The sequence below is a fragment of the Engraulis encrasicolus genome, chromosome 13, assembly GCF_034702125.1.
Source record: "Engraulis encrasicolus isolate BLACKSEA-1 chromosome 13, IST_EnEncr_1.0, whole genome shotgun sequence".
NCBI lineage: Eukaryota > Metazoa > Chordata > Actinopteri > Clupeiformes > Engraulidae > Engraulis > Engraulis encrasicolus.
In genome coordinates, this window is record NC_085869.1 from 35,606,171 (window position 1) to 35,623,014 (window position 16,844).

General features: G+C 46.3%; 1 protein-coding gene across 2 annotated transcripts in view; it reads left to right on the plus strand.

Moving 5' to 3' along the window:
- Positions 1-14,628, plus strand: part of ankrd50l (ankyrin repeat domain 50-like) — a 31,566-nt gene extending 16,938 nt beyond the window's left edge. For both annotated transcript variants that reach the window (XM_063213808.1, XM_063213809.1), the window contains exons 4-8: positions 2,922-3,100; positions 3,746-5,026; positions 7,765-7,947; positions 8,369-10,553; positions 12,801-14,628. In XM_063213808.1, coding sequence (XP_063069878.1) covers positions 2,922-3,100; positions 3,746-5,026; positions 7,765-7,947; positions 8,369-10,552 — 3,827 coding nt within the window. In that variant the 3' untranslated portion in view covers position 10,553; positions 12,801-14,628. The remainder of the gene's footprint in view (positions 1-2,921; positions 3,101-3,745; positions 5,027-7,764; positions 7,948-8,368; positions 10,554-12,800) is intronic.
- The last annotated feature ends 2,216 nt before the right edge of the window (positions 14,629-16,844 follow it).

Sequence of the window (16,844 nt, forward strand, 5' to 3'; positions counted from 1 at the left end):
GGCATCCCGAAGATTGTGCCTGGGCCACCTGCAATATACAGTATATCACGAAAGTGAATACACCCCTCACAGTTTTGCAGATTTTTGAGTATATCTTTTCATAGGAAAGCATTACAGAAATGTAACTTTGACACAATGATTAGTGACCTTTTAACAACATATTTAACCGCTTAAATTTCTTGTTCACTCAGAAAAAAAACAAAATACAGCCATTAATGTTTGAACATGTACTCACAAAAGTGAGTACACCCCAGATTAAAATCCGGTAGAGAAGGGGCTATGTTGGCTCGAATCGTCTCGAAATGAAAAGGGATGACAAGGGAGGTCATCAGTGTGCGTTTCAACCTTTCTTTGCATTGAACTTTCGGTAACACTTCCAAATAAGGGGCCATAATAAACAGTAAAGTAGCTACAACCTAATACTTAAGTAAGGGTTAATAATCATTATTTAATGCCACATTAGACACATATTAATTGTTATTAATGCATATGTTGAGCATTAGTAAGCAGTTACTTAACTATTAGATAACTATTACCTTGTGTTACAAGTTAATAGCATATTATTATTTAACTAATAGATAAGTAAGGGCACAGTTAATAGTTAAGTAGCTATCAGGTAATACTTAACTAAGGACCAAAATTAACACTTACTTAATACAAAAGCATCGCATAACTAATGGTTAATTAATACATAAATATTGGGTTTTGGGACCCTTATATTAGAGTTGGCTGAGGATAACTAATGGTTAATTAATAGATAGATATTGATATTTGGGGCCCTTATATTAGAGTTGGCTGCGGATAACTAATGGTTAATTAATCGATAGATATTGGTGTTTGGGACCCTTATAATAGAGTTGGCTGAGCATACCTAATAGTCAAGTAATTAATCTACTGTGACATCTAGTTTTCACTCGTTCAAATCACTGTAATAGTGGCAACAGGAGCCATTATATAGCAAGGATTGGACGTACAATTCTCAATGATGGTGGGGTGATGTGATGTAATTTTTTCATGTACCACTTATTAGTTTTAACTGTAAAAACCCTACAATAAATGCAGAACATTATGAAGAGTAATAGTTTTGAAGCGAAACTAAACCATTTCTTTGTGATAATTAGGTTAATGTTTGAGAATATCAGCTCCAAGAAGAGCAGTGCATGATGGGTACGCAATCTATAGACAACAATAATTCGGTATTATTTAATCATTAGATATGCTTTACTTTTGTATTAAGTAAGTGTTAATTAAGGTCCTTAGTTAAGTATGACATAATAGCTACTTAACTATTAACTGTACCCTTACCTATCTATTAGTTAAATAATTATATGCTATTAACTTGAGACACATGGTAAGGGGCCATATATATAATTATAATTAACATAATTAACAGCAAATTAGCTATAACCTAATACTTTAGTAACAGTTAATAATCACTACTTAATGTCACATTAGACACATATAAATTGTTATTAATCCACATGTTAAACATTAGTAAGCAGTTACTTAACTATTAGATAACTATTACCATGTGTATCAAGTTCATAGCATATAATTATTTAACTAATAGATAAGTAAGGGTACAGTTAATAGTTAAGTAGCTATTAGGTCATACTTAACTAAGGACCTTAATTAACACTTACTTAATACAAAAGTAAGGCATATCTAATGATTAAATAATACCGAATTATTGTTGTCTATAGATTGCATACCCATCATGCACTGCTCTTCTTGGAGCTAATATTCTCAAACATTAACCTAATTATCACAAAGGAATGGTTTAGTTTTGCTTCAAAACTATTACTCTTCATAATGTTCTGCATTTATTGTAGGGTTTTTACCATTAAATTTAATAAGTGGTACATGAAAAAATTACATCTCATCATCCCACCATCATTGAGAAGTGTACGTCCAATCCTTGCTATATAATGGCTCCTGTTGCCACCATTACAGTGATTTGAACGGGTGAAAACTAGATGTCACAGTAGATTAATTACTTAACTATTAGGTATGCTCAGGCAACTCTATTATAAGGGTCCCAAACACCAATATCTATGGATTAATTAACCATTAGTTATTCGCAGCCAACTCTAATATAAGGGTCCCAAACACCAATATCTATCTATTAATTAACCATTAGTTAGCCTCAGCCAACTCTAATATAAGGGTCCCAAAACCCAATATTTATGTATTATATAACCATTAGTTATGCCTTGCTTTTGTATTAAGTAAGTGTTAATTTTGGTCCTTAGTTAAGTATTACCTGATAGCTACTTAACTATTAACTGTGCCCTTACTTATCTATTAGTTAAATAATAATATGCTATTAACTTGTAACACAAGGTAATAGTTATCTAATAGTTAAGTAACTGCTTACTAATGCATTAATAACAATTAATATGTGTCTAATGTGGCATTAAGTAATGATTATTAACCATTACTTAAGTATTAGGTTGTAGCTACTTTACTGTTAATTATGGCCCCTTATTTGGAAGTGTTACCGAACTTTTACATTTTGAGTGTCCATCTGGCTTAAATAGATTGATGTGAGATCTGAATGCAATCCTATGGAGAATATCATGATCTGCTTCAGTAGTCACAGTGCATGTTGACATACAGTAGGCCTACATGTTTCTTTTAGGTCTATTTTAGATTGCCAATGTTGACAGCATTCATGCATCCCCAAACCATGTCAGTCCCACTACCATGCTTGGCTTATGAGAGGATACACCTTTTTTGTAAAACTCACTTGTTTACCACCACACATACTTGACACCATCTAAAGCAAATTTGTTTATCTTGTTCTCTTCAGATCACACGACATGGTTCCAGTGATCCATATCCTTGGTCTGTTCATCTCTCTGCCCTAAGGTATATGTTCTAACTTCCTGCTTCTCACTTCCCATCTGCTCACCCTGTAGGTTTCCGGCGCCTGTGCCTGGACGACCTGCGTAAGCCCCCGGCGGTGCGCGACGTGCAGCAGTACATCCTGCGGCGGCTCGACCAGGAGGGGGCGCTCCGCCGGCAGCTGACGCCCGACACGGCCGACATGCTGAACCTGCTGCACATCAAGAGCGGCGGCTGCTTCCTGTTCCTGCAGGTGTTATGGTTTTACCATACTTCTATTTTCTTACATATTTATCTCATGTGATATATACAGTATATGTATCAATCTACAGTCTTTTTTTTAATCCTTGTCACTATGTGACTCCATGTCTCTTCAATGAGATGCACAACTTTTGGTATTGTCTAAATCAGTGTTTCTCAACCTTTTTTAGGTGAGGCACCCTTTCAACTCATGAAAAATTTCAAGGCACCCCAAACCAACAAGCCGTAACATGGCATCGCATCCGATACCACAAAAGCTTAGAAAAGTAACACATTTGGAGACGTCACACGACCTACGTTCAAAGTTGCAGCACACTGGGGCGACCTATATTTACTTTATTGTCCTTAAATGGCAGATGAAAGATTCCACTGACTAGCATTAACTTATCAACTTAGACAAATATGTATCATATTACATAATTTATTTATCAGCCACGCTTCCGCGGCACCCTTGAGGGGGGCCCGCGGCACCCCTGTTGAGAAGTACTGGTCTAAATATCCAGTGTGGAATGCTTGTGTGTTTTGTGTGTCCTAAATGTTTTAGATGCCTTGTATGAGTCGAGATGACTTATCTGCAAACCAAATCTGCCTTTGGGTACTAACAAAGTGATCTAATCTAATCTGATCTAATCTGCAGCGCGTCCTAGACGGTGTGGCGGCCGGCCTGGTGGGCCTGCGCGAGATCCGCGACATCCCCGGCACCCTCAACGGCCTCTACCTGTGGCTCTGCCAGCGCCTGTTCCCGCGCCGGCTCTTCGCTCACGTCCGCCCGCTGCTCAACGCCCTGCTGGCCTCCCCCAAGCCGCTCACGCCCGCCCAGCTCTACGCCGTGGTGTGGACCCAGGACACGTCCCTGCGTCTGGACGACTTCCAGACCAAGCTGGGCGCTCTGTCCTCGCTGCTCATCGACGGGCCCGGAGGAGGCAGCAAGCTCCTGTTCCACAGCAGCTTCGCCGAGTGGCTGACGGACGTCAAGTACTGCACGCAGAAGTACCTGTGCAGCGCGCAGGAGGGCCACCTGATGCTGGCCATGGCGCTGTCGCTGCAGGCCAGGAGCCTGTCCACCGAGGAGACCTGCATGCTGGGGAGCCACCTGCTGAGCAGCGGGGCGCACTCGGGCGACACCGCCCTGCTGGCGCTCTGGATGGTGTGGACCGGGGTGCCGTCCCTGCGCAGTGTCGTTGAACACGGCTGTGGTGGTGGCGGCCGCGGAAGGGGGGACGACAACAACAGAAGAAGGGACTCGCTGAACCTCAATGTGTCTCAGACTCAAGGGGCGGCGACGACGACACCACCGGTGGTGATCCAGCAGGAGGTGCTTCAGCTTCTGATGAAGAGCGGGGTGTTCCCGCCGACCTGCTCCCCGGACAACGGCCCCAGCGTCGGGGTGCACTGCGCCGGCAGCGGCAGCGGGGTGGTCCGTCGGGCCCTCCAGAGGGAGGACTCGGTCCGGGCGCTGCTGGACACGGGGGTCAGCGTCAACCGGACGGACCCCTCCAACGGGCGCACCCTGCTGGCCTCGGCGGCCCACGCCGGCTCGCCGGACGTGGCCGCCCTGCTGCTGTGCCGCGGAGCCGACCCGCTCCTCCGGGACCACCAGGGCCAGACGCCCCTGACGCTGGCCGCCAGGCAGGGCCACGTGGGGGTGCTGCAGGTGCTGCTGGACTGGGCACAAGACCAGCACGGGGGCCTGGAGGAGGCCGCCTCGGCACGGACCATGCTGGAGCATTCGGACAGCGAGGGTTGGACTGCCTTGCGGTCGGCGGCGTGGGGTGGGCACGCGGAGGCGGTCAGGCTGCTGCTGGAGGCCGGGGCGGACGTGGATGGGTGCGACGCGGATGGACGTACCGCGCTCAGGGCAGCTGCCTGGGGAGGCCATGAGGAGATACTACTCAACCTGCTGGACCATGACGCACAGGTCAGGGGTCAACAGCAGCACTTTAGAGTACTTACTGTACAGTGTATTTTCCTTTATGGCCCTGGTTATAAATTAGCTGTTGTCAGAACGGCAATGACAAAGTTGTTATGTATTAGCGTAATGTGTCTTATGTTATAGTAGTTTAGTTCTATGGTCATTGAATAATAAGTACAGGACAGGTTGAGAAGATGACAATTTTGCAGTAGGTACTGTCATGGGGGGGGGGGGTGTATCATCATATCAAATTTCTTATGGAACTGCAACAAGATAACTAGTTATGCTTAAAACATGCCCCCAGCTCTTGCCTGAACGGCAATAACCAAGTTTTAATGTATTAAGACTCTAAGTCTAATATTACAGTAGTATAGTTTTATGGTAATAGAGTCATTTCTATGACAAATGCAGGTTGAGAAGTTTACATCAAATTTTGCACTGCGCACTTGGGTAACACTCCCAAATAAGGGGCCATAATTAAGAGTAAAGTAGCTACAACCTAATACTTAAGTAAGGGTTATTAATCACTACTTAATGCCACATTAGACACATATTAATTGTTATTAAAGCATATTTTGAACATTAGTAAGCAGTTACTTAACTATTGGACAACTATTACCTTGTGTTACTTGTCTGGCGGCAAACGCCATACTAAATCACCAGTGTCCAGCAATTCGAAAAGAAGGCGCAAGGCAGCATGGGTACTCCCAGACTATTGTGTTACAAGTTAATAGCATATTATAATTTAACTAATAGATAAGTAAGGGCACAGTTAATAGTTAAGTAGCTATCAGGTCATACTTAACTAAGGACCAAAATTAACACTTACTTAATACAAAAGTAAGGCATAACTAATGGATAAATAATACATAAATATTGGGGTTTGGGACAACTCTATTATAAGGGTCCCAAACACCAATATCCAGAGCTGTCCGATATTGGCTTTTTTGCCGATATCCGATATGCCGATATTGTCCAACTCTCATTTTTCGATTCCGATATCGGCCAATACCGATGCCGATATATGTGGGTTATTTTTCCTCATAACAAATTTTAGGTAACATTACAAATCTGCTGTTGTGGAACAAAATATGCTTAATTTTATTGTAATGCCCCACTAGATGCATTCTCGAATGCAACAAAGCTTTCCAAGTATTAACATCGTCTGTGCAAAATAGAAAAATAATTAAAGGAACAGACCACCCTTTTTTGATTTTCACATAATTGCAGTATCTCCAAGCATTATTCATGAACGTGCATATAATTTTCGTCTATGTGTTTGCATTGCCCCGTTTGACAGTATACACAAATTAGGCATAGTAATGCAAGTCTATGGTACAAAATAAAACACCATCAAATGTACTTCTAAACCACTTTAAAATGAATGTAACATTCACCAGAGTGTAAAACAGCAATTTAATTCGGTCCAGTGATCACTTGTGAATTGATGCTAAAGATACCAGTTACTTTCAGTGATTATGCTAAGCTATGCTAATAATTCTGATCTAATAAATATAAGTACTGAAAACACAGAGGAGAAAATGATATGCACATTCATGAACAATGCTGGGAAATACTGCAAATATGTGAAAATCAAAAAAGGGTGGTCTGTTCCTTTAAGGAGAAAAGTGTACAATAAATTCAAGCATTATTATATCGGTTTTGATAGGTCAAAAATCCGATACCGATATTGACCGATATTATATTTTATGTTATTATCGGGACGATAATATCTGTGGGCCGATATTATCGGACATCTCTACCAATATCTATCGATTAATTAACCATTAGTTATCCGCAGCCAACTCTAATATAAGGGTCCCAAACACCAATATCTATCTATTAATTAACCATTAGTTATCCTCAGCCAACTCTAATATAAGGGTTATTATTAATATGTGTCTAATGTAGCATTAAGTAATGATTATTAACCCTTACTTAAGTATTAGGTTGCAGCTACTTTACTGTTAATTATGGCCCCTTATTTGGAAGTGTTACCCGCACTTGTTTTTTGCAAAGTTGCAAAAATCTATGAGCTATTCATTTTCTGGGAGGGTTTATCATCATACCAACATTTCTTGTAAAGCTGCGCAACATACTGTAGCCTTTCCGATGTTGTCTCAGATAACCGGCTAACCCACCTGTCCACTTTTACTGACAAATATTTATGTGGGAAACCCCTGAGGTGGCAAATGTGTCAAAAGTACCGTAAAAGCAGAAGTAAAAGCAGACCCTGCCGGTGTTTCCTTCTAACACAGATAACTTCCCTGAGTAAATGGTCTAGAGTTATTTTAAGCTTAGATTAGTGTACCTGTTTTAGGATCAGCTAATTCTGTGGTGGTTGGATCAAATTTGTGGCAGGGTTTTTATTTTTCGGTAACACTACATTTTAGCATTGTACTTGTAATTGGTGTCACAACTTTGTTATACTATTGCAACAGTGTTGTACTTATGTGAGGGGTACCAAACTCAAATTGACTGAGGGCCAAAATCAAAATCCGGAACGAAGTCGCGGGCCAAACTCAATATTTATTTTCAAAAATGGACTCATAGTTATAATACTCATAGTTAAATGTCACAGTCACAAACACTCATTTATGGTTGTTCAAATGTGGTCCTGTAATACATATTTGAAATGATCTTGCGGGCCAAAGAAAATGACTTTAAGGGCCAGGTTTGCTCCCCTGGGCCTGAGTTTGATATCCCTAACTAACATCATGAATTTACTTGTACCTCTCTGGTAGGTGGACAAGACGGATCGCGAGGGCCGCACGCCGCTGATCGCTGCCGCCTTCATGGGCCACAAGGAGGCGCTGGAGATCCTGCTGGACGCGGGGGCCCAGGTGGACCTACCCGACGGGGACGGACGCACCGCCCTCTCCGTGGCTGCGCTTTGTGTGCCGGGCGGGGGCCGAGGCTATGGGGAGGTACAGTAGTGTTGAATTTATTACTGGGATTGAAGAACAAGGGAAACGGGTACTCCTACGTGCTACTAGTGGCAATCTGGTGCAACCAGCGTAGGACCAGACATTAGACATGAGACAACTTCAAAACAGTCTAATGCACTTTAAATAAATAAGATTTTACCGAAAAGACATCTGTGATGCAGCAGATTTCTTCCCTTTTTATTACTGTGATTATTTTAGCATTTGTATCCAGAGACTATAGCTACAAGCAACTGGACTTTTTCTTTGCGTTTGAAGACGTTTTGCTGCTCTTACCAAGGAGCTTCATCTAGGTTGCTCACAGTTAAACTCTTTGGATTATTTTTATATGTATTTTTTAAGTAAATTATGATAGATTTTGACAGCGTGCTACATGATTTTCTAAAATTGATTGGTTTTGTAGGTAGTGAGCCTGCTCCTGGATCGCGGTGCCAACCCGGAGCACCGTGACCGCGACGGCATGACGCCGCTGCTGCTGGCCGCGTACGAGGGTCACGAGGAGGTCCTGGAGCTCCTGCTGGAGGCCGGGGCGGACGTGGACGAGACGGCCGCCGCGAGCTCCAAATCGTCGCCATCGTCCCCAGTGGGCTCCTCCTCGTCCTCCTCCGTCACCCCGCTCCTGGCGGCGGCGTCAATGGGCCACGCGGGCGCCGTGAGCCGCGTGCTATTCTGGGGCGCGGCCGTGGACGCCATCGACGCCGAGGGACGCACGGCCCTGTGCCTGGCGGCGGCGCGTGGCAGCGTGGAGGTGGTGCGCGCCCTGCTGGACCGCGGGCTGGACGAGAACCACAAGGACCACCTGGGCTGGACGCCGCTGCACGCCGCAGCCTGCGAGGGCCACCGCGCCGCCTGCGCCGCGCTCACCGAGAGGGGCAGCATGGCGCGCGTGGGCGAGCTGGACGTGGAGGGCCGCACTCCCCTGATTCTCGCCGCGCAAGAGGGCCACTGCGGCACCGTGCGCCTTCTGCTGGACCGCCACTCGCCCATCGACCAGCGCGACTACGACGGCCACTCGGCACTCTCGGCGGCCACGCTCCAAGGCCACGGGGACGTGGCCGAGCTGCTGATGAGGCGCGGGGCGGACACGGACGTGCGCGACGCGGAGGGCCGACCGCTGCTGTACCTGCTGGTGCTGGAGGGGCGGCTGGACATGGCCGGCCTGCTCATGGAGAAAGGCGGGGTGCCGCTGGAGTCGCGCGACTCGGAGGGCCGCACGGCGCTGCACGTGGCCACCTGGCAGGGCAACGAGGCGGCTCTGGGGCTGCTGCTGGGACGCGGCGCCGACCCCAACGCTCGGGACTCGGAGGGGCGGACGCCGCTGCACTCAGTGGGGTGGCGGGGCCACGCGGAGGCGGGGCGGCTGCTGCTGGAGGCCAGGGGCGTCATGGTGGACCTGGCCTGCCACCAGCAGGGGGCGACGGCGCTGTCCATCGCGGCGCAGGAGGGCCACGCGGAGGTGGTGGCCGCTCTGCTGCAGAGGGGCGCCAATCCGGACCACATAGACTCGTACGGGCGCAGCCCCGTGAAAGTGGCCGGGAAACGGGGACACTACGACATTGTGCGCCTACTGGAGAGCTACGGAGCCAAGCCCTACCCTGGTCTCCTGCCTCTCGTACTGAGTGGCGGCGGCCGCCACGGCAACAACAACAACCCAGGAGTCTCCCAGAGCTCCACGGTGAAGACCCAGTCCTCGGCCAGCTCGGGGAGCACAGGGGAAGGCCGTGGAGGAGGAGGGGGAGGCACGGGCACCTCGTACCCGGGAGCCTCCTCCGCCTCCTCAGCCTCGGCCTCCTGCTCCCCGGCCTCCACGGCGGAGCGCTTCCACTCCATGCAGAGCTCGCACGCCTCCTCCTCCACCTGCCACTCGCTGGCAACGGTGCAGACGGTGCCCGCCGACAGCCTGAGCTTCACGCAGCAGATCCAGCAGCACTCGTTGCCGCGCTGCCGCAGCCGGCCCTCCACCCTGCCCCCGCCGGGCTCCACGTGCCCCAGCCTCCATGGTAGCACCAAGCGGAGCCAGAGCCAGCTCACCAAAGGCGGATGCAAAGCCCCTCCGGCTGACATACAGCAGTACTTCCCCTCGGGACTCCTGCTGGACTTGAACCAGCCCTTCAAGGGCCTCCTGGAGTCGCTGGGGGGAGACTTTTCCGCCAAGCCCAAAATGGAGAGTATTTTAGGGGAGGACTTGGTTAAGGGTTCCCCACAGCAGGTTGGTGGTGGTGGTGGTGGTGGTGGTGGAGGGGGAGGAGGGGGGAAGTGGAACTCTGTCATGGCGTCCCTGGGCGTGTCGCCGGGGCTGGAGGGTGCCACCCGACCCGTGAAGATCAGGGATAGCCCACCCCTGGGGTACCCGCCCCTAAGCCACCACCAGGGGGACACTTGGGAGGCGCCCCAGAAGGTGCCCCTCCCGCAGGACTTTAACTTTAACAGCCACAACGCAGCAATCTCACCCGCCAGTGCCTTACCTGCGGACGCCATGGTTACCATGGTGACAAACGACCCACACCTCAGCCGGAAGCAGGCCATCAAGCTGCAGTTTGAGGGACCAACTAGTGCACTGCTCTACAAGCGAGAGACCCCACTGTGAGGTGAGATTATCCAGGGGGCATCAGGGATAGCCTAGTGTAGGGCTGGGCGATATGGAAAAAAAAACTATATCACCATATTTATTACTTTATATCACGATAACGATATATATCATGATATAGCACAATTACATACGTTTTCAGTTATTCTCTTTATTTGCTCTTTATTTTTTCATTTCGCAAAAAAACCTTTCTTTAAAATGGATCTTTTTATTCTTATTTTTACACTTACATGAACTTATAGTGTGTATTGTGACAACATGAAATGCAATTAAATGATATTCAATTGTATAAAATGGATACAAATTACTATCACGATATAAACGATATAGGAGAAAGGTCACGATATACACTTTTATATCACGATGACGTTATATATCGTCATATTGCCCAGCCCTAGCCTGGTGGTGACACGGCCATAACACTTCTCTTCATGCATATTCATGGTCTGGAGGTTATTTTCTGGGGAGGGTTTAGTTGGCTACCAGGCGGCTGGCCAACAAGCCAATGATTAGGTGAGAGCTGTGCAATCATTTCAAACCAGAACTGTGTGCAATCTTCCCGCCCTTTTAATTGCTAAGAATCATACTTTTCATTGTCTAAGAATCTCCTGACCATGAATAGGAATGAAGAGTTTATTATGGGTGGGTCATATACCAGGCTAGCCTACCTAGCCTTGGGAGGCGTTAACAAGGAGACAACTGAGAAGAGGATGATCTTAGTTGCATAAGGTGGTTATTAGTCCATTTTATTTTTTTTATTACACAGGGGCGCATTGTAAGGCTGTAAATCACAAAGAATTCCCCAGGATATGATGCGATTCGGTTCGATTCGATTTTTTCCAGTTACTTTTCCACTACTATTGTGTTATGGAACCAGGGCATTGCACAGTGGCCAGCGATTTGATTCTTTTCGATTCTTAAGAATGCCCTACGATACGATGCGATTCGATTAAATCACCGGCCGCTACTTCCGATACATCGATACATTTCATGGATGTGTTTGTGCATAAAAGGTTGAGAACCACTGATCTAATCCGTTGCAGTTTATATTGGCATGGTGTACGGTTTTGGTAGTTTGTAGTACGTAGTTTGTAGTTTGGTAGTTGTATTTAGTTTTTAGGTTGGCTGCATTTTACCGCAACTTCAGAACATCTGAGTATTGGCAAAATAGTTTGCATTTGGAGGGATTATAAGGCAGCAAAACTCAACTAGACAAACAGGCCCCCAAGCTGCCGTGCACTGCTGTACGAGCGAGAGGTCCCACTGTGGGGTAACCTTAATCCGATCGGTTGCAGCAGCAAACAGTAATGTTTAACGTGTTATAGGAAAACACTCGGCATTCCTGCAGGTCTCTATCTGGTCCGCCAACAGGAGAGGATTATTTCAAGTAGGAAAAGAGGTTGGAGGAACTCAGATGTGAAAACTGAACTTGTAGGGGGGAAAAAAGTGCCAAAGGACTTCCATTTAAATATATATTTTCACATCCAGGTTGCTCCAGGCAGCCAACATCTTGCTTGTTTTGCACTTTTTTTTGTCAGGTTGGCAGTGTGTTTACAACTGCAGCTGCAGGACATTGGAATATTCACAAAACAGCTTGCGTCCATAAGGACTAGTACACAACTATGCAAACGTGTTAGCGGGCAAACTTACAACAACAAAAAAACATTCCTCAGCGGTCGCACACATGTAACACATCTGTTGTTAAGGGAGCCCCTCTTAGAGTGTGGTCTGCAGTGGGAAAAACAGTAACAGAACACAATAGCTTCAATACACTAGCAGAGCACAATTCCAATTGGTCTTTTGGCATGTACATGCACTGCTTGCATGGGAAGCCGCAGCTTAGGTTATTTAAAGCAAGCACGGTTGTTTTCAAAGGAATTAAGTTGCTTTCAACTAAATATTAACCAAAAGCGCTTTTTTTTCCTTTCAAAAAGTGCCTTTCCACTGTTTAATTATGCATCGTTTCACTTACTGTTTTGTGACTGCTTTTGGTGTTTCTGCAAAGGCTTGTGATAGCTTTTTATAGAGTGTGATTTGGACTAACCAAAGTACATCAGGGAACTTTGAATGCAATTGCTATTTTAAAATGATAGCAATCATAAAAGAGAAAAATCTCAAGAATGTCATTGACAGTCTTTTCTTTTCTATTCTCTCTCTCTCTCTCTCTCTCTCTCTCTCTCTCTCTCTCTCTCTCTCTCTCTCTCTCTCTCTCTCTCTCTCTCTCTCTCTCTCTCTCTCTCTCTCCCAGGTGGAAATGGCCAGTAAGCAGCTTAAATAGAAAAAGGAGCACAGAGCTATTGTCAAGTCTGTGAACTGAACGATGACAGGAAAAGACTTTGTCACGCCAACTCCTGACCCCCTTCCTGACGAGAAGAAAGAGGCAGTAGCGGAGGAGCGGACGGAGGAGAGGAAGACACACACTGTAGAGGAGAGGAAGGAAAGGAGCGACAGGGAGTTTGAGCGAAAAAAAGTCTAATGCTGTTTACATTCCACCACTTCCCCCCTTGTGCCTGGACAGTGTGGAAAGCAGCTGTCACCACCGGTAGCCAACACACACCCGCATACACACCCGCACACACACACACACGCGCACACACGCGCACACACGCGCACACACGCGCACACGCACACGCACACACACACACACACACACACACACACACACACTACATGTTATCATGGGCTGCCGCCTTCACAAGTGCATACACACCCCTTAACCCCATTGACACACGCAAACACACTACACGTAGACGTACACACACACACACACACACACACACACACACACACACACACACACACACACACACACACACACACACACACACACTATCATGGGCTGTCGCCTTCGCAAGGACATACACACCCCTTAACCCCATTAACACACACACACACACACACACACACACACACACACACACACACACACACACACACACACACACACACACACACACACACACACACACACACACACACACACACACACGTCATTTACATTCATCAGTTCTTCTGTCCTCCATCTCCACCCATAACCCTCCTTGTTCACCCCCCCAAGTGGACTCTCCGGCCATGGACTCCCCCTGCGTCTGCAAGTCAGTCAAAGGGACCAAAGAGGCAGGAAAGGAAACCTTATGGGACTTCCGAAAGAAAAAAAAAATCACCCAACCCCTCCCTCCCTCCCTCCCTCCCTCCCTCCCTCCCTCTCATCTCCCTGGAGTGTGTCTGTCTAGCGCCAGCACTGCAATGGCCATAATTACCAGTGTAACAAAAGGGCTCTGACTACTCACATACCACAGTGGGACACCAAGTACACAAAACAACCCAAGAAGAAGGAGAAGAAGAAGAATAAAAGGAAAAAAAGCAAACAACCTAACTGGAATTTGGGATTTTTTTTTTCCCCCCCTGGCCCTCTCAAACCATTTTGTTTTCCTGCTCTTCTCTGCTCTGCTCTGTTTCGCTCCATACTGATTTCTGCATTTGAAATGCACAATTTTTCTTATTGTCATAACCTCAATTGATGTCATATTTGTAAGTTATAAGTTACTGTATCTCGGATCTAGGATTTTTTTTGGTGCTTTCATCGTGGACGAGAAAAAGGGAAAGATGGTAAAGCGGAAAGCGTTGGCACTTAACCTTTATACCTGTGCCTCTAGCGTGTTGGTCTTCTGAAGCGATCAATTGACTCATGGACGAGGAGGAGCAACAAGGCTGAGTAGAACTCAGCAAAGCACAACTGAACTGAGCAGGGAGACCTGTCAACCCGTCGAGAGAGAGAGAGAGAGAGAGAGAGAGAGAGAGAGATGGAAGGGAAGAGTGGGGAATTAGCATTTGAGGACTCGGGCACGTAGGGGAGATTCTGAGTGTGAACGTCCATCGCAAATATGGGTCATTTCCATTTGTTAAGAGAGACACTTTAATCTACTTACGTTTCCATTTTCATATATGTATTCTCTCAACGCAATGTTACACACCAACTGACCAGGACTTTTAAATTAAAAGCATAATTGTGTTTAACATGGCTGTTTGTTTTTGATGCATAATTGTTTGGGTGTTTGGAGTTCATAAAATACTTTTTATGGTCTTGGGTGATGTGGTCTTGTCTGTAGGAGGAGTGTGTGTTGTGTATTTTATATGTGTCGTGTGTGTGTGTGTGTGTGTGTGTGTGTGTGTGTGTGTGTGTGTGTGTGTGTGTGTGTGTGTGTGTGTGTGTGTGTGTGTGTGTGTGTGTGTGTGTGTGTGTGTGTGTGTGTGTGTGTGTGTGTGTGTGTTGCAATCTCTTGGTTGAAAATGCATCAACACTGCAGAGCGCTTTCGCTACTAAAGCTGCTCTCAGGGCAGGTTTGATGAGCTCTGCTATCATACCAGCTTAGAGAGGTGATGATATTCACACACACATACACACACACACACACACACACACGCACACAAACACGCGCACACACACACACACACACACACACACACACACACACACACACACACACACACACAGAGAGAGAGATAGAGAGAGCTAAATTTCAATAAAATGCTGTTTGTAGGCATACACTTACCCCCGCAGCAATCAGAAGCATTGCACACTCGAGGAAGCTTAACAGCGGCTTGCAAGATGAACTGGGAGACCGGTTGGTGAGTGGGGAGAGGGAGAGAGCGACAGAAAGAGGGAGAGAGGTGCACTGCGCTCGCAGGAGAAAGAGAAGAGTGATTAGGGTTTACAGAGAGACAGCTGGCTCCATCCCAGAGAATGTTGATGAACAGCAAATTTGAAGTGAAAGCCTGAGAAAAAATCAGCCATGTACTCCACTGGAGCACCCAAACACTTGTCACTGTTGTGTTGTTGGACTCACTCACTCACAGCAGCTGGGAGATCCAGAGACGGGCTCAGATGGAGTCTCCATCATGGGGTTTGGTGGGCCCAGGACAAAATCAACCGAAAGCCCCCCCCAAAACACACACACACACATTCAGGGCTGCTGACAGCTTTTGGCTCCCCTATCCAATGCATACAATGTAATTGGGACCCAATTCTGGGCCCCCTATCTCCCCGGGCCCGGGACTACATACCCCTGTGTCCCCCCCTGTCGGCAGGCCTGCACACATTAATAGGCACCTAATGTAATGGACATCTAATTCAGCAACCCCCCCACCCCCTTTTCCTTGGGCCTGGGACAAGTGGCCCGTTTGCCCCCTACCCGCTGCCAGTGGGCCTGAGACTCCCCCATGTTGGTTTTATATGAGTCTAGACCAGCACTGCGATCCAACTTAAGGCATACAGTATATCACGAAAGTGAATACACCCCTCACAGTTTTGCAGATTTTTGAGTATATCTTTTCATAGGAAAGCATTACAGAAATTTCACTTTGACAAAATGATTAGTGACCTTTTAACAACATATTTAACCGCTTAAATTTCTTGTTCACTCAGAAAAAAACAAAATACAGCCATTAATGTTTGAACATGTACTCACAAAAGTGAGTACACCCCAGATTAAAATCCGGTAGAGAAGGGGCTATGTTGGCTCGAATCGTCTCGAAATGAAAAGGGATGACAAGGGAGGTCATCAGTGTGCGTTTCAACCTTTCTTTGCATTGAACTTTTACATTTTGAGTCTGCATCTGGCTTAAAATAGATTGGTGTGAGATTTGAATGCAATCCTATGGAGAATATCATGATCTGCTTCAGTAGTCACAGTGCATGTTGACATGCATGTTTCTATTAGGTGTATTTCAGATAGCTAATGTTGACAGCATTCATGCATCCCCAAACCATGTCAGTCCCACTACCATGCTTGGCTTATGAGAGGATACACCTTTTTTGTACAACTCACTTGTTTACCACCACACATGCTTGACACCATCTAAAGCACATTTGTTTATCTTGGTCTCTTCAGATCACACGACATGGTTCCAGTGATCCATATCCTTGGTCTGTTCATCTCTCTTGAGACCAAGATAAACAAATGTGCTTTAGATGGTGTCAAGCATGTGTGGTGGTAAACAAGCGAGTTTTACAAAAACGGTGTATCCTCTCATAAGCCAAGCATGGTAGTGGGACTGACATGGTTTGGGGATGCATGAATGCTGTCAACATTGGCAATCTGAAATACACCTAAAAGAAACATACATGTCAACATGCACTGTGACTACTGAAGCAGATCATGATATTCTCCATAGGATTGCATTCAAATCTCACACCAATCTATTTAAGCCAGATGCAGACTCAAAATTTAAAAGTTCAATGCAAAGAAAGGTTGAAACGCACACTGATGACCTCCCTTGTCATCCCTTTTCA